This window comes from Ischnura elegans, chromosome 3 (assembly GCF_921293095.1).
Source record: "Ischnura elegans chromosome 3, ioIscEleg1.1, whole genome shotgun sequence".
Classification (NCBI taxonomy): domain Eukaryota; kingdom Metazoa; phylum Arthropoda; class Insecta; order Odonata; family Coenagrionidae; genus Ischnura; species Ischnura elegans.
The window spans coordinates 15,264,519-15,283,196 of record NC_060248.1 but is presented as its reverse complement, the minus strand read 5'-3'; the positions used below and the strand labels follow the sequence as shown (position 1 = coordinate 15,283,196).

General features: G+C 38.1%; 1 protein-coding gene and 1 non-coding gene across 2 annotated transcripts in view; both read right to left on the bottom strand.

The window, feature by feature from the left end:
* Positions 1–4,271, bottom strand: part of LOC124155485 (WD repeat-containing protein 11-like) — a 32,587-nt gene extending 28,316 nt beyond the window's left edge. The window contains exons 1-4 of the mRNA XM_046529327.1: positions 4,130–4,271; positions 3,595–3,808; positions 3,404–3,515; positions 2,970–3,129 (exon numbers count right to left, since the gene is read on the bottom strand). Coding sequence (XP_046385283.1) covers positions 2,970–3,129; positions 3,404–3,515; positions 3,595–3,794 — 472 coding nt within the window. The 5' untranslated portion in view covers positions 3,795–3,808; positions 4,130–4,271. The remainder of the gene's footprint in view (positions 1–2,969; positions 3,130–3,403; positions 3,516–3,594; positions 3,809–4,129) is intronic.
* Positions 4,272–7,564: 3,293 nt separating this feature from the next.
* Trnaa-agc lies at positions 7,565–7,637 on the bottom strand. Its single transcript has one exon. It is a non-coding gene; the product is annotated as a tRNA-Ala (tRNA).
* Between the last annotated feature and the right edge of the window lie 11,041 nt (positions 7,638–18,678).

The following is an 18,678-nucleotide window of genomic DNA, read 5'->3' as shown; positions in this document are numbered from 1 at the left end:
CTCTGAGGAAGGCAGACGATTAATGTTTCAATTTAGTAGCGATAATATAGACGAACTTCCAACACAATCTACCATCTTGTGACTCAAAAACCCCGAAGCCACTTCCTATTCTGCAGAAAGAATCGGTCAATCGCACTTCGATCAATGTAATAAACACAACGTCTTCAGGTGTTAAGAAGTTACTTTTGTAATGAAATCCTTCCTAAAGTAGCATTAAAATGTGAATGTTTTCCAAACAGATTCTTTAATACATTTTGGGAGCTTTTCTCTCGATATATCTGAAACCTACTCTAAAGGCGAGCTCATCGTCATTGCGATCGGTTGTCACTTAAAAATTCCGTATCGGAAATCCTAGAGGGATGACCTTCGACGATAACCATGATCACCTGCACACTCACTATCACTGGAACCCGTGGTGAAAATATCATCCCAATCCAATTTCTATTTGGTTTTAACTGGGGAAATAAGATCAACATAGAACTGCACATTCTTTGGGAAACTTTGGGTTTGACTTTCCCTCAAACACACCATTTCCCCTGTGGTGCACATCAGTCCTATCTTTTTACGATGGCCTGACAACCTTTAATTGGATCCTTGGTTTATCCTGACAACCAACTAAATGGAAATTGCTGATCCACACGTCTTCCTCTATCTCCAGAGTTTCCATAAATCAAGGGCCGCGGAGCATTCCTCTTGTGAGTCAACTTTTTCTGAAAAACAAGCAACGGCGTAGAATAAAATCAAAGAATGCTGCGATTCATTTTTTGTGACCACCTCTGGATTCCATTCTTTTTCCATCTACAACTTCCTTTATCTTTCGGGGTAAACTATGGGACAAGATAATGTTTAAATATTTTCATTAATTTATAACAAAATATAAGTTCTAAAAATACCCAAAAGCCATTTTATTAATCCGCACTGATGAGTGTAAATTAATGTGGAAGATGAATGCTGTAGACGTAGTAGTTTTCCTTAGGTTGAGTTGCAAAGTTCATGAAGTTGACAAAACGGCTAATTTTTCGGTGCGCGGAGTCATTCATTGCACTGGCCGTGTCTACATTTTTCCATTTTTTTGTGATAAAATAAATCAGAATTTAGGATAAAATTTCCTTTAAAGTGACGTATAGTTCATTATTATAGCATGCAGTGAAGCCAGGATATAAATTTGCAAAGTACAGCGGCACATCATTTTGACGCCGACAGTATAAGAAAACGCTGTCTTCTTGGCTGGCACTCGAATGCATGAGGATCAACGTTGCTCTATATTTTCATATTTCCTCCCTTAATTTTAAACATCATGGAATTTCCTATGTCCTTCCGTAACTGAAACTGAACAACAGCCATAAATAATTTGAGTCCATCGTAACCATCGAGAAACACCTATCTCGATTTTTGTTGAGAAGTTGAGTTTTTATTCTACGGCGGCCGAATTATCGAAAAATCTAGTTTCAAATCATTCAGTCAATGAAATATGGAAATATTATTTATATTAAAGTTATCTTCGCTCACATAGCACACGGGTTTATCATTCCGTTTATTATACTCTTATTTTTCCGTAACGCTCATCCCGACAGACGGCATGCATCGAGGCTTTTTTTCTAATTTCCTCCGTGGGAATGGAGGCGAAAATTTTTTCTGGGGTGTTATTGCACAGAGGAACAATGCACCTTTTGTAATTTTTCCTTATTTCAGCCATGTTCTCCTTTAAACGCAACGCGGCTCTTCCAAACCTGCAGTACTGGGCTTGGATCTTGGACTCCTACTGAACTATGACGTCACAGCATAAGATTAGTGGGGGCGGTATTTTTTAGCCCGCGAAACTCGGGTGACTTTTGGGAGTCATTTTCTATTGTATAAACTGAAATTTTAGCGGAAAAAAGTATCTTGCGGTACTAAGTATTTACTGTAGTATTTCAGCATACTGTTTATAAAAAGTATGCAATTTCCCTATTATAGAATGGAGCATTAAGCTCCTTAAAATATATCAGAGCAGCTAAGGAACTACTAAACTCAATTTTAAAACAGGATGTGGAGTAGTTTGCCGATAGTTCTTCAAAGGGGAATAATGGTTGGCATCCAATATGCATTTCTACCTCTACCTATTTTTTCTCCTACAAGGCTGAAAGGAATCAAATTTCTTTAGTCTGTGAATAAAAGGAGTTACATAAAAGGGATTTCGTGCTGTGGGTTGCACGCATTTTTCACCTGGCAGATATGTGATTATCACAATAAAAAGCCACCCCACTATCTTTCTGTGGCCAGTGTTCAATTAATAAGTATGGGACAAAATTCCTAAATATGTACGCATTTATAATGTTAATTTATGTGGGGATAAATTCACACACAAGTTAAATACAGTAAACAATCATGATTGAATTTTAAACTAACCATCTTAGCACTGACCAAGCCATGGAGGATTAAGCTGATTCAAATGCATGAAAGCGAAGACTATCTGACATTAAATGAATTCCCTGTAGGATTCTTTAGGGAAGGCCCCCTAAAAAAATACTCCAGTACTTTTTCCAATCTTCCATGCCAGTTTTCCTTTTTTCCACAATATGGCCAACAATGAACCCTTTCGACTTCGACATAACATCTCTCCTCTCATGAAACGAAGTATTACAAATACCAGGGCCGGTTCTAGATATTTTTCTAGTTTAAGTAAACAATATTCAAGCCGCCCCCTCAAAAATAACCAAAGAGGGCTGATCTGTGATTATCATAATAAAACGCCATCCCACTAACTTTCTGTGGCCAGTATTTAATTAATGGATATGGGGAAAAAATTCTAAATATCTATGCAGTTATAATGTTAATGTATGTGGTTTTACAATTAGTATGGAACATTGGACTGAGTTCTTGGGTGCCAGCTTTTGCTTGGTGCCCTCCGTGGCCGCGTACTTCATTTACCGCTTAAACGGGCCCTGACTAATACAGATATTATGGAGAGAAGCTTTTAGAATCCATACCTAGAACAGGCTTGTTTCCCTCCTGAAGGACTGCTTTTGGGGTTCCTTGAACAACATCCCAGACGATTATGTGTCCTGTGGCATCAGAGGAGGCCAATCCCACTGGGGCTGCTTCATGCAAAGGCCTCGCTATCAAATTACCATCCCTCTCCCATTTTACCTGGGAACAGATTCACAACCAAACATAGGATCGGTAAGTACAACATTGAAACAAACATCATTTTGAAGCGAAAGAAATCGATGCGATTAATGATAATTTCGCCATCAAAACTGCAGCATGCTCTGGGAATGAAACAAAAGCTCGAGCTTCGCATCTATTAATTACGGTCTACAAAATATGAAAATGTTCCAGTATGTTTACTCAAATTTTCACTTACATAACTATATAATAAGTGGACGGACGTTAACCATGCAACTTTCAAGGCACCACATACCTTATTGACCATTGATTTATGCTTATCCAAACACTGAATAGGTTGAACGTTTTTTGTATCCACAATGACAACAGAATAGTTCGATCCATACGCCAAAAGTCCATGACATCCCCTGCAGCGAAGAATCGGGCAGTCAGTTTATCTGTTTCACTACATTTATTCTAAATGATGCATATAATCATCCAACATACCAATCGATGGCGCCTTGGTTTTGGAGATTAGCGGGACCAGTAATGGTTCGGGCAGCGACTCGAGGTATTTGGACGACAGTTGGTTTATGCTGCTCTCCTGTGGCAGCCATGTAACCCTCTTCCACAGATGATGACCTCTCCACAGGCAAGGCCTCATCGCGCGATCCTCTCTTGCCTCTGGCATCATCAGTTTCAACCATTGTTCCAATATGCTCTATTTATCAAGGAAAAGTCACATTACAAAGACATTCACGTCGAGGACAGAAATCTCAAATTTAAAAATTAAACAGCGACAATTCTTCAGCAGAGACTCAAGGAATTCGTTTGATTAGGCTAATTAACACCTACAGGGGGGGGCACTGAGTGTTAGCATTGAACTCAACCTGACAGTTACTGAATATATCCCGCGAATCACATAGGTAAAGTAAAAACATGAACTGATGAAATGCAGCTGATGAAAGAAACATGCAACTCAGAAAACTTAATGAAGGAACTAAAGACAAATTTCACTTCAATTTCCACACATATGACATACCACAGATTCCTAGTTAGTGAACACCATTTCCTTCAGCTGAAACCCTTTCGTTGACGTCCAATGCTCACAATTATCATCCGCTATCACTCTCTTCCCCTCTTCATCCTACGTACTTCAAAACAAAACACGACCCAAAGATACGATCTCGAAAAAAAGACCGATCAGAAGGAAAACAAAACAGATAAAATTTATGTTCTTGTTTATAAAGAATGCGATATCAATGTCGTAAAAACGATATATTTGAATTATGAAAGGAATCATACTCTTTTGATGTGCTTTGAATTCAATAGTATCCGAATTTAAGGCATAAATAAGATTTGTTGTTCAATGTCAGAGGTATTAGTGACACGGTTCATCTAACTGGATCATGACCGACACGTACTGTGGTTTAAAAATTGAGCAACGATCACCGCCGAAAGCGCGAATATAGGGGCGTTCCGAAATTTACTGGCGGTACTACCATTACTACTGCCGCAAAATGAAACGATAAACTGAGCTAGTGCGACATTAAATCGTCACAAGCAGCTGAAAAAAGGAACTAGTGCATACTTGGGTTTGAGATGAGCGGTCAGCCACTGTTGTTACCGAGTATTTTCGGTCGTAAAAATCCGCGGTGAACAGGTATCCTGAAAGAAATTTGCTTCATTCTACCTCTGTTTTACCATTGTAAGGCGTAAAGGGTATAAATATAACGTTCATTTAAGGTTTAAATGGAAAGCGACTCGCCTTAAAGCACTCTAATCTGCAGGCATCTATTCTTCGAAGCTAAGCCTACGGTCATTCTCCCTCAGTTTGATTTTAGACCCCGTCCTTTTCCCTGTTCAATTTATGTTCCTCCCATTACTTTACAGTAGATTGCGAAGCGGGTGATCACGCTGGGAAGGATTACATGCATAAAGAATTCAATAGGAAAATACGTATTTTTCTAGCTTGGTCAAAACAGATACCATAACACTTTTTAATGATTTAACTAGATATTGTAACAATTTTAACGCATACTTCCTTATCCAAATCATTACACTTCCCGTCACCAGATTGACATTTCAAACACAAAAATGCATTATTCGAATCTCAGAAACTGTAGAAAAGAAAAAACGGTATTTTCAGGGGCGGTCTAGGGTGATTGGGGGCCTCGGCTGGAGCTCATTAGGGCCCCCCCCCCCCCCCCCCCCCGCAGCACCCCCCCGCCGGAAAATTTTAGGAATTTGCATGCTCGGAAATGGATTTTGACGCTATTTTGGATCTTATCAACAAGATAAAATAAAAAATAAGATTCTGCAAGAAAAAATACAATGATAAGTGAGATCTTCACCGCTTATAAAATTTAATTATGTATATATATATTATGGATCTATTATCTATTTAGTGAATTTGTTCCTTGAAAATGCCCTGAAATATAATAAACCTCTAAAATAACCTTTTCAAATAACCCATTCAAAAAACAAAAGTAAAAATGTAAAATATTACGAAGCACATTTTGGGGCCTGATAAAGGCTTTTGGTTGTTATGAATTAACTATTTCTAATTGATTTTTGCATGGATTATAGATATAGTCACAAGTACGAAGCTTTTATCCATACTCGTTGGTTATTGTTTTAAAGTGTAGATAAAAACTTGAGCAAGAAATTAGATACAAATTTTGTAGAAAAATTTAAGCCTGAATTAACTAACATATCTCTAACTATTTTTAAAGGATAATGTTTAACAATTTGTATCGTCCATGTAAATCAGCTGACCAATAAAAAATGTCGGGTAGAAAAGAAAATAATCGGTAAAATATTAGGAAATATTTTTATTAATTTTGATTTTGATCTTTACATTTGAGGAGCTGTAGTTATAAAGTATTTCAATCAGTAACTATCAAATATTAATGGACCAAATCAATAATTCAATTATTTTTTTGTGCTTTCCTTCAAGGTGATTGTGTGTTCAGGGACTCATAATAATAATCATAATATAAAAAACCTAATTAATACTATCAACTTCTACACACTTAAGGTAACAAATACTAAATAAGCAATTAAGGCCAACTCTAAATTATAGAAGTTAATTAAATATTATTGATATTTGACGCGAAGCCGAACTTGAATTCAACAGTCCATCTGAAAACTCCCCTCAAGTGGCAGATGAGCTGGGGTTAGAAATATCAACACTGAATACATGCATACGTCAAAGAAACAGAAGCAACGCGCCCGATGAAAATCCAAAAGAATATTTCGGGAGATCAATTTGCTACCCTTTTTTGATTATTTTATTTCAGAGATGTAGATTTAAGAGAGACAACAGAGATTTCCGTGGGGTCCTCCCTCTTTAATGCCTCATTCCCTCCACCCTACCAAGATTCGCGATTCGTAAAAAACCGCTACGGGCGTACAGAAAGCGTTACACTTGTTAAACGAATTTGGCTGGGAGCCGCTAGAAACTCGGAGGCTGCGCGCTAGGCCTAGATTGCTTGAGCAATTGTGAATGAATATCTTTAAGAGCGACAAAGAGATCATCCTATTAGAGCCCCACTAAATTTCTACGAAAAAATGATAAAATAAGAAATATATTTCGGCCAACGGATGGGTCCTGACATCCCGCGGCAACGACTATTGAGGCAGCTTGCGGGGTAGTATGTAGATGTATATGACCATCATAAAACTTTTACTAACAGAACGACCTACTACATGTGCACAGTAGTGTCTTTCATTACCAAATAATAGTGTAGTTTCCTTCTTTAAAGAAAACGAAAGGCATTGATTGCGATTCGTTACCCACCATTAGTGTATTCATAATATACAAAATATTTGGTTTTAGAAATCCGAGTTTAGACGAATGGCAAGGGTCAATTTTAACCTCATTTGAAAAAGGCCAGATTGGCGCCCATGCGATGCCACTCCACGTGACGTCACAGGGACCTAGTTTCTATACGAGTAGATAGGAGTTTTATATCGTCTGATATTACCAAATGCATGCGCATGAGGCAGAGGTCGGGGAAACATCTCTTAATAATCACCTATTAAAATTGCCTAAGGTCGGAAAGTTTCCTTCGTCTGATAGGGTATAAATAATTCTTATTCAAGCCAAGCGCTACCTGCCAGCTGGGTACTCTGCTATGCTAGCAGCCTCCATCGTAGCGGCGCTCATATCCTCGCACCAAGGTGGCCTCACACGGCGGCGGCCGTAACCAGAATGACGTCATACGGGACTTTCCCAGCAGTCATGCTTAGCCGTCGCGTTTTCACGCGCTTGAAAATTTTCACTTTTCATTTAATCGCGAAAAATAGATATCGTCATTTAAAAATCTAAAAGCGTGAAATACGTACTCCAGGAGTAATAATCTTTCGATTTAGGCAATAAAAAAATAATAGGAAACCACCCTATTGGCTTCCTGATTAAAAGATAAATGAAAACCCACTAATTTTTTCTACCACAATGAAGGAGATAAAATGTTGGAGACGCCAGGTATCGATCCTGGTACCTCTCGCATGCTAAGCGAGCGCTCTACCATATGAGCTACGTCCCCGTAGTAAATGAAGTTGATTACTTTAGAGAATCATTCTTTATTCTACTACTGATCCTGTTCGGCCAAGCACTCAAGTTTTTTTTAGATACTATTAACATAAAGGAAGATTTTCCTTTCATTTCTTTTCTGCGCACCGATTTCGTAAAGACGTTTCATATGAACACTTTAAAGAGGGATACCTATAGGGAATATTAATCAGGTGTCAACAGTAAGTTGTTGGCGCATTGTCCTCATATTCTCTGCAAGCAGTCCCAACGTAGGTACAGTAATTTTCAAATTTTTAGGACAAAGTTTTTTGGCGCCATTTCTGCTCCTCGAGGAACGTGAGTTTCCCTTACTACTTCGTAAAGTATTAAAATGAAAATACGAACTTCCCAACGTATCTGAATCTGTATATAAACTCTCATTGTGTAGCAAATCGATACAGGAACCACTATTCCTGTTCGGCCAAGTTTTCTGAGATATTTTTAACATAAAAGAGGTTTTTCTTCTCAGAAAATTTCCTTTTTATATGAATATGGCTGGTTGGTTTTCTTGTGATTATTCCCCTTGTCATATTCCCGCCAACGCTTGGCTAACGCATCCTAGTCGCTAATTGCCTAAATGCGAGTTTTTTACTCTCCTTTTTTTATAAATAATTTTTAGACAAATTTTGCTTCTTTAACAGGAATCGAGTACTCAAAAGAGACTATCTTTTCTATCGCAAAGCAAATTACCTTAATCCTATCCACGGCGGATGCATATGGGTTTTGTGACAGCATTGATGGTTCCTCAATGCTCGTTTGCTAAGAGGTAAAGCTTGTGCCGAATATTATTAATTATATTTCAACCCACCTCGGATGCAATGAGTTGACGTTTTATTTGCATTTTTGCGAGTTAAAATGCTAATTATTGCATCCCTGCACTTATTGCTGCTATTTTATCCTTGCAACAAATTTATAAAGGATATTTCGTGTGATAAATTGAGATGTATTTGAAAAATATTCTAGTTAATATGGTTGGGGTAATGAGTAGATATCAGCTGATAATAAAAACAAATAAAACCAAGGTATTATCATTAAGCAGAATAGAATAAGTCAAGACTAACATAAAAATAAGGAAACATAAACTGGAAGAGGGATGAATTAAGTTATTTGGGAAGCAGGATAGCTAGTAATGGGAGAAGTATGAAAGAAATTATCAGTATAATAGCCCGAGTAAAGAGAGAATTCCACCAGAGGAAAGATCTACTAACAGCAGGAAATTTAATCACAGAAGTAAGGAAAAAGTTTATCAGAAACCACATTTGGGGTATTCTTCTCTACGGAAGTTAAGCATGGACAATGATGGCAGCCGAGAAATCATAGAGGAGATATTTTCGAAAAGTAGTGCTACATAAGAATGATGAATATAAAATGGATCGACCGAGTAAGTAATGAGGAAGTGCTGAAAAGAGTAGGAGAGAAGTGGAGCCTCATGAAAACTTTGATAAAAAGACGGAACAACCTTATAGGCCACATCTTGAGACATGATGGCCTGATGAAGACAATCGTCGAGGGACAAGTGGATGGCAAGAACGGAAAAGGAAGACCTTGAACAAAATATGTGAAACAGGTAAAGAAAGATGTGAAAGAAGAAATGCATAGGTGCGGAAAGAAAGATTAGCCGATGGAATAATTGAGTGGAGAGCAGCGTCAAACCAATCTTAGGATTGTTGAGCACAGTGGCGCTGCGAGGGGGGGGGGGGGGTTTGGGGGATAAAACACCCCTCAGAGCTCACAGAAATTTTTAAGTTAAATCTATTTTACTTAATTGTATTAATAGTACTTATGGAATATTGTTAGGATTAATAAAATATCCCTCAGAAGGTCGTAAAAATCACCATTTTGAACCATTTATTTATTTTTATTTTTTTTCCGGCGGAAGGCCTCCGCACCTCCCGCTTGCCCTGGCGGGTATGCAATACCCCAAGCACCCCAGTATAAGTTGAGCCTGTAACCCCCCCTAGCCTTAATTCCTAGCTGCGCCCGTGGTTGAGCAGTGATGGTTATGATGATGATGATTGTATGGTGTATGACACGGTGTTGTAGAAGTTATTATTATTACTGAAATAATATATTGCAATATTCCACTTAATTTATTTTGAGGTCCTCTTCCGGGACCCTAGAAAAATGCCCTTTCCGGTACATCCTTCTGTATTCCCTCTCTCTGGCACCCAAATCCCATTCTTCCTCCTACTCCCACTCCTTCAGCAGTAGGGCATATTTAAGGAAGAACTTGACCGCACATGATACGCATTAAAATGTTGTTTGAACAACGTAGCGCGAAGAGCGGAAATATTTCAATATGCCTATTCAACTAATATTGTAAAAGATATTGTAAAAGATACGAAAAATGAATCAATGCAACTTTTATCGACTTTTTTCTTTATTAGTGATTTTTCGTATGAATGCTCAAATCCATAAAATTCCAAATCTCATGGAACAGTAAATATTATCTGAATACCATTTTTAACTCTGCGTTTATCGTTTTAAGGTGCCATCTATTTCTCGGTATAGTTTCTGCTCAAAAGTAACATACATGATTGGTAAATGAGCCACCGGATTAATAGGCGGACAAACATTTCATTTTATTTTATTGAAAATATCCACATACAGCAATAATTCCGATTTACAGTGGCCCAATAACAAGTAATTTGTATTTTTGGTCAGTTTTGTACTTAAAAGTGTCCTCCATTAAGCACTTCATCAGGGATAAGGCAATCCTCGATAAGTCTTCACACCCGCAGGGCTATGAACCCACCTGTACCCACGGGGACGAAAGCCAACACTCCATCCGAAGCACCACCCAATCCCAAACGGTTGAATTTAATCGAAGCACATAATTTTATTTTCAGAATTGGGAAGTTATAAAAAGCGTTCATCAATTTTTAAGCCAAATGTGGTTAATTTTTTTCCGTTGTAGTAAATTATGTAAAAAAAACATGATAGTTGACTTTTATTTCTTCTCCGAGGATTGTGAAAGGAATGATTCATTCTCGGGCAACCGACCCTAAAGCAAGCAGCAGTTTGCTTTGCGCAGAAGAAATGAAAAACCGTTATATATAGACTCCCTCGAGTCTGATTGATCACAACAGTGACTTATTTACATTGATTAGGGTCGCAAGTCCTTTTCACACGTAGACGTCGCCATAGTGATCCTCGGGAATCAAATTATGTTTTAATTTTCTAGATGCATAGGCGCTGGCGGTCTCCTACGGAATAGGCCGCGGTGCATTGTTGAATGGTGATAGCGCTAAACGGGATTGATGCTGGTGATTATATTATAATATTTTATGTTATCTTATTAATTTAATCAACCCGAAAACACTCTTACGTGTTAACATCGGGGGCTACAACAAATAAAAATGTGCTACCGCAAATATCCTTGCCTTGGTTAGGGAGAAGCTACCCAAGCGGGACTCGAACCCCGCAACCATCGTTTTCTACCCTGCCGCCACAGATGGCGGCAAATATATGTAGTTTATTATGGCCGAATATTTACACACGTTTTTCTTTCGAACCCGGGTTTATGGGGAAGAAATCCACGACACCTTTTTTTACACTTTGTCTGTAATTTCGGAAAATAACTACGTCATTTGATTCCTGAATATCACTTTGGCGATCACTACAGCAATTATCAATGTGGAAATTATGTAGTTAAAAGAAAAATCTATATAAATGAGTGCAACCCACAGATTGAATATATTCTTTGCCCATCAATTCTTACATGTAGCTTCTTATCATCCCTTGCATATTTTTTTAACGCTGAAATTTTCTTTTTGCATTGAGTTAGGTAGAATTTTCTCTCATTTTATGGTTGGCGAATGAAGCATTAAATTCAATTCAACATTGCGAGTTTTTGCACTTATTACCGTGGTGGCTGTTTCATTTCTTACACCGACAATCAGGCAACGCTTGTCGTCCCTTCCGGCTCCTTTCTTCACGGAACCCTTTTGTTTACATGTGGCGTGGGCGTTTCCCTTTCTTACCTTGCAACCTTGCCCCATACCCCGAACCCTCTAAACGTCATCGGACAACTTTCGGCGGCCGGATTGTAGATCGAGTCCACGTCGGGGAAAACATTTCTCACTGTAAGGGCACACACGGCCCCTCCCACGTTGTCCATAAATTGTGTTCTATAGAGAGCACTGCTTTTCTGCTTTTTATGAGTACTTACACTGAAGGCGGAGGACTGGTATTATTTCCCTCGGATGGCTGAGTTTTTTAAATTTCAAATTTAAAAAATTCAATCATCATTTAATTTTGAAACCTCAGGAAACCGTTTGATTTGAGTGAGGCATAATCTATAATTTCTTAAGAAATTTAAAAAATTTACATTCATCAAGACACCTGATAAATAACCAGTCGTTCAAGAAACTAAAAAGGGGAGGGGTCAAGCATGCAGCCAGGGGGGGGGGTTTGGGAGCTTCAAAACTCCCAAAATTTATCACCCCCGTTCCATCGACATTTTTTCTCTAACGGCGACATGTCAGCTGAGACCAATAGCCGAGCCATATGAGCCTCCATTTTTCGAAGAGTTGATTTGAAGGGGGTAGACCGAAGACTGTAACAGCCAAACATTTCGTTGAGGAGGGGCTCCTCGACCGCTGCCGCTTTTGTCAACATGTGCTGCACTTTATCCCAACGGCAACATTTCTTCTGTTAATCAACCATTAGCTAGCACATACACCGAGAAAAATAGAGTTATTTAACCCGAGATTATTCACCATCGTGTTAATTATCAAAGGCCAACGTTCTTCAACAGTGGTTTCTTCTCGACTGACATTTGGACAGTTATACAGAGGAAAATCAGAATAAACAAATGAAGGTGACAAAACAGAAGTATGAGAAATTGCTGTTCACTCAACACTCTGCCTCAAGTTCTCAATATAAGAAAGACAATATTTATTTATTAACAAAGAATATTATATGAGATTCAAAAGTTTTCTAAGGAATATAAATACAGGAGTGGTTAGACCTTTAGACAAAATATCAGCCTTTTGATATTTGCTAGAAATATATTTTACATCAATGGCATTCTTCAGAAACAAATCCCTTACAAAATGATACCTGATGTCAACACATTTTACCTTTTTCTTTTCACACTTTTGGATGGAATGGATGCATGCCTGATTGTCTTCGTAGATAGGGACTGGATATTGAGGATGAACAAAAAGGTCCCTCAGTATTGAATCAACCCACAAAAATTCACTGCATGCTTCACTTAGAGCTATAAGTTCAGATTCATGAGTTGACCTAGCAACAATAGATTGCTTCTTGGTATTCCATGAAACAAGACAGTCAAAAACTTGAAATATATACCCAGAGGTTGATTTTCTATCCTCACCATCAGCAAAGCTTGCGTCAGCATAGCCACATAACACATCAACATTACCTTTTGGATAAAATAATCTTAAATTAATAGTGCTCTTAACATATCTAAGCACACGCATCAAACCCTTCCAGTGATTTATCGTGGCACAGCTTTGATAACGACTAAATAAGTTAACAAAAACACTTAAATCTGGTCTAGTGGTAAGCGTAATAAGTAATTAAGGAGCAAATGAAATAATCGGCCAGTATCAACGTGTGACCATAACAAGCAGGCTCTTAGCCCATTGGGGGTTTAGCCACTTCCCCGATTTATGTGGCTGATTTAATGTTTGGTTTCCCAGAGGGCGCGAATTCACGAAAGATATCTGTACAGGCAAACCGTATACCACCCAAGCACCCCTGACGCATATTGGTATTAAATGGTATTTGGAGGAGGCAACGGACAGCAAGGGTCGTTTGCGCCATACGGGAAGGATAGGTAAGGAAGGGTGGAGAGAAACCCGGCGTCGGTATTAGCATGCTCTTAACGAAAGGCGTCAAGGGGACCAGGGGCGGATCCAGGATTTCTTTCTGGGGGGGGGGGGGCACAAGTAAGGCCGTATCCTGGATTTTGCTCTAGGGGGGGGGGGGGTACCAGGATGCCTCGTCATACAAAAAGAACGCAATGATAATGGGACCGTATTAAAAATCTTGCATATTTTTAAGGGTCTGGGGGGGGGGCACGTGCCCCCGTCCCCCCCCCCCCTCTAGATCCGCCTATGAAGGGGACCACGGCTTAACATCCCAACCGACGGACGGATTGTTGCGCTTGAAATGCCCTCCACACAGGGATCGGGTAGTCTCTGAAAATTCTCTGCCATCGCCGGGATTTGAACCACTCTAGCCACCACATCAACCCGATCCCCCGGAAGCATATTTATGTCTGGTTCCCTCAGAGAGGTACCTGCTCATTAGTATCCTAGGGAAAAATCGTTTACGCGCCAATGTTTAAAAGTATAGGGCTAATGTTTTTCTTTCCCCCATTAATTCCTTGCGCTAAAATCCTAAAATTGATGTTATGCTAACAAATAAATTTGCAAACACCCTTATGTACACTACATTGCATACAATCATTAGCCGTAAACAACATATACATATATCCCTAACAATAATAAACCCATATTATCACAAAAACAGCATTTTCCCATCACTACAAATTTCATACTTTCTTTACTCTCTTTCACAGCACACCAATCACTCATTCACATTAAATCAAAAATTTAAATTCACACTAAACAACATACTCTGTCTTCACTAAATGATATGCTCTCATTCACACTAAATAACATACTGATCATTCTAATTAAAAAACCCTCATTCACATTAAACAACATAATCTGATTGACACAAATTACACCCTATTTTCATAAGTATGAAATACCTATTATCATTCATATTAAATAAATACCATTATTCACTCTTATTTGCACTATTGAACATGATCACATCATTCACACTAAATTGCATACTCAAATAATATACCCTAGTATTTAATATTTTTTTCTACAGCAGTAGGTTAACTAAGTAAATATATAAATGCTAAGTTGTGAAGTTTTTCTTTATTAAAAATGTCAAGGAAGACTCGTAAATTGAAATGGAAACTATATCGGTTTTAGCAGGTAAATATTATAAAAAGCAATTTTAAGTTTTTACTTCTCACAGTAAAATAAAAACTGAATAGACAGCAAGAGTTTAATACATTCAATGAAATAATACATAAATTTCAAAAATGAAAGACAATGTTTTTTCAAGGCGCAAAAAACAAAAACAGGTATTTATAATAATTTCTCGCAGTAGCAAATTAACTCAGAAGTTATTAAGGATTACATATGGGTGTATCTTACGATATTATAGGAATTAAAGCCAAAGGTCCAAACTTCAATAGAAAAATGAAAATTCCATTTGCAGACGGTAAAAATTGGTTATTTGAATATCAATAGAAATATGAAAATTCCATTTTCAGACAGTAATAATTGGTTATTTGATTTTTATTCATGATGATTAGGCAAACTCTTAAATTTAAAGAAATAAAATAAATTGGTTTTGGTAGGGGAAGATAAAAAAAATCATTTGAAATTATTCATTAATCATATTAGTACATATATTAAGTGGATGAGTTGGTCAGTTAATCATGGTTGAATTATTAAATTTAGTTGAAAATAGCACACTTAAATAGAAAAGGAAAATTCAATATTTTATAACTTATAAATAATATAAATAAGCGTTTTAAATTTTAATTTCTCACAATAGCACATGGAATAAGATGTTTATCATCTGTGGGATTGCTGTATCAGACAATTTATCAGGAAATATCAAGGCGCGCGTTGTAATAAAAATATAATTTATTGCTGATAAAATTGACAAATTAATCATTACAGATTGTTTTTACAACAAGAATTACAAATCTGTGAATAACAATAGAAATCACTTGAGATTGAAACTGAGGCAATTAGAACTCTGACCCATGGAAATAATTTCATATACACTACGATAAACACACTTACAGTACCAACTGCATTAGCCAGCGGAAAGTCATGCGTGCAAACTAATTCACCAGTTTTACACTTTTAAATATTTTAAGCGTTCCATTCGCTCAATGTAGTCCGCTAATACTGTGAATAACATAAGCAAGAAAGATGCATAATAAAATGCATGTTTTCACAAACGTTTCAGTGTTCTTCTTTAGGTCCGAAGAAGCATAGCCATAGGGCGGTCAGCAGAAAAGATCTCACACGTTTCGACACCTTTGGGAGTCTGCTAAACGCGACAATAGGGTAGTTTTCTTCATCAAAGAAAACGAAAGGCATTGATTGCGATTCCTTACCCACCATTAGTGTATTCATAATACTTATACAAATTATTTGGTTTTAGAAATACCGGTTTAGACGAATGGCAGTGGTCAATTTTATCCTCATTTGAAAAAGGCCAGATTGGCGCCCATGCGATGCCACTCTACGTGACGTCACAGGGACCGAGTTTCTATACGAGTAGATGGGAGTTTTACATCATCTGAGATTACCAATGCACGCATGAGGCACAGAGCTCAGGGAAACATCTCTTATTAATCACCTATTAAAACTACCTATGGTCGTAAAGTTTCCTTCGTTTGATAAGGTATTAATAATCCTTATTTAAGCCAAGCGCCACCTGCTAGCAGGGTACTCTGCTACCTGCTAGGATCCTGCGTCGTAGGATGCTAGCGCTCAAAGCCTCGCCCCAAGGTCACCTCACTTGCGGCAGAGGGAACCAGAATGACGTCACACGGAGTTTTCCCAGCATTTATACTTAGCCGTCGCGTTTTCGCGGGCTTGAAAATTTTCACTTTTCATTTAATCGCGAAAAATAGATATCGTCATTTAAAAATCTAATAGCGTGAAATACGTACTCCAGGAATAATAATCTTTCGATTTAGGCAACAAAAAAAATAATAGGAAGCCACCCTATAGGGCAAGGTGATCAGAAGAGCGCAAGAGGAAGGCCTCGAATGAGACCCATGGAGTAGCTGACGAAGAACGTAAAACTAAAGAATTACTTGTTATAAGATGAGATGAACAAGGAATTGGGTGGAGAGCTACATCAAACCAATCGTCTGTTAGATACCTTATGATAATGTTGAGAAGACCTTCGTAGTAGCTAAAGACATATTGGCCTAGAATTATTTTCCACTTAACTCGGAGAAACTACTTTTGAATGGCATGGTCAACATGCATAAACTAAATCTACCCATTAGGCTCATTATTCCCGGCATACGAGTTCAGTTGCACCAAGTCACGCATTGCCTGTCATCCTTTTACTGAATTATATCCGTCAAATGCAATGCCGTTCTAGTTATATGTGACCACCGTCTCAGTCTTCGTCCTTCACCGACCACCTCCCTCCACTATATCCGGGCCTCCCCGTCACTTTCAATACTCTGACTAACGTATACAAAAGCTTCTTTTATGGGAAAAAAACGTTTAGCACGAAAAATGTTACCCAGAAAACTAACCACAAGCGATGAGTGACGTTGGCTATGTGAATTTGGCACCGATTTTTAAATATCTTGGGACACCGTTGAAAAATATAAAATACCACCGCGTATAGGATTAATTTTTTATATTCCGCAAAAGCTATTGTATCACTTCTTGTTTGGGATTGTTCTGGTAGTATTGCATCTTGAGATCCACTCGCATTACTAGACCACTTACATTACCAATTTTATTTCGAACTACTCTAGCGTTTTGTTTTTTTTGGAAGACGGAAACAATTCACTATTTCAGATAAATCAACATGATTGGTGCCCGATCCGCCACGCCACCATGCTAGTGAAGAGGCAATTGAAGTGAGATAAATGGAGTACGCCAAGTCGATCTGTTGCTGTTGGCTCCTAATACTGTCTGAGTTCGATTTTCAGGATATGAGTGGAAGAAATTTAAAACAGAACAGGAAAAGCTGAGGTTTCTCAATTTTTGCAGAAGGGAATGGTTAAAACGGTGAAATTCTTTGCGGATACTGAAGAGGACCATAATGGTTGCCATCCTACGATCCATTGCACAACGGATATCATCAGTAACTTTAAGCAATGCGTATTGCACACTGAACAAGGGCGGTCGGGGGTTATTGGGGGTTCATGATTGGGCCCTCCATAGCAGGGGATTCGGGGGTCCTCCGACGAAAAATTTTAGGAAATTGAATGTCCGGAAACGGATTTTCACGCCATTCTGGCTCTTAAAAACAAGATAAAAGTTAGTAAAAAATAGCAATTTCATAAGTAAAAATGATATGAAAAGTGAGAATTTCACAGCTAATAAAGTTTAATAATGCATTTGTAGTTCAATTATCTACTTATGAAACTTCTTCCTTGACACTGCACAGAAATCTAAAAAATACCTCTAAAATGACCTTTTCGAAAACCCCTTTTAAAAAAGCATCAAATTCTCTTTTATCATCTGACACCTTTATTTTTTATGTTATTTTTTTCAACCGAGTATTTTGTAAAGGTAGCAAATAATGACGACGTAGAATTTTTATGATCGCAAAAACACTTTCGTTCAATTAATCCAAATCATTTTTAACACACCCGTATGCGCTTATACGCTTATAACATACGCTCCACGATAAATGCGAGCGTTGTGGAGTCCCCCTAAGCTCGGGGCCCTCGGCGAATGCCGACAAGCCGACCTTGCCAGACCACTCCTGTAATTGAAGCTTCCACGACAACTACATTTGTGCCGCCTTGGCAGAAAGGTAATCAGTCACTTGGCGATGACCAATTTTCTCAAAGGCTCAAGGTAAGGCAGACAGAATCGACATTGGCCGGAAATTATCAGGGGAGGAGGGCTTTCGGACTTTGATGACGGGTCCACGAGTGCTATTTCCATAGTTAAGGAAAAAATGATTTGGATAAAGAGTAATTGAATATTTCAAGCAGTTGTGATGACAATTTTTCGGGGCATTTACGTATGAAGAAACCCGGATGACTGGGTTAGGAAACGGACCAATGGCGTAACAAAGGGGGAGGTCCGGGGGGTCGAGACCCCCTTCCCCGAAATATAAAAACACAATCACTTTCTTTCATAAAAGAAAACAAAATATTTAAAAATCATGAATTTACAAAAGATTTCTTTAACAAATGAAGTTTTTTATTATGAAAAGTGCTAAAATTAGTT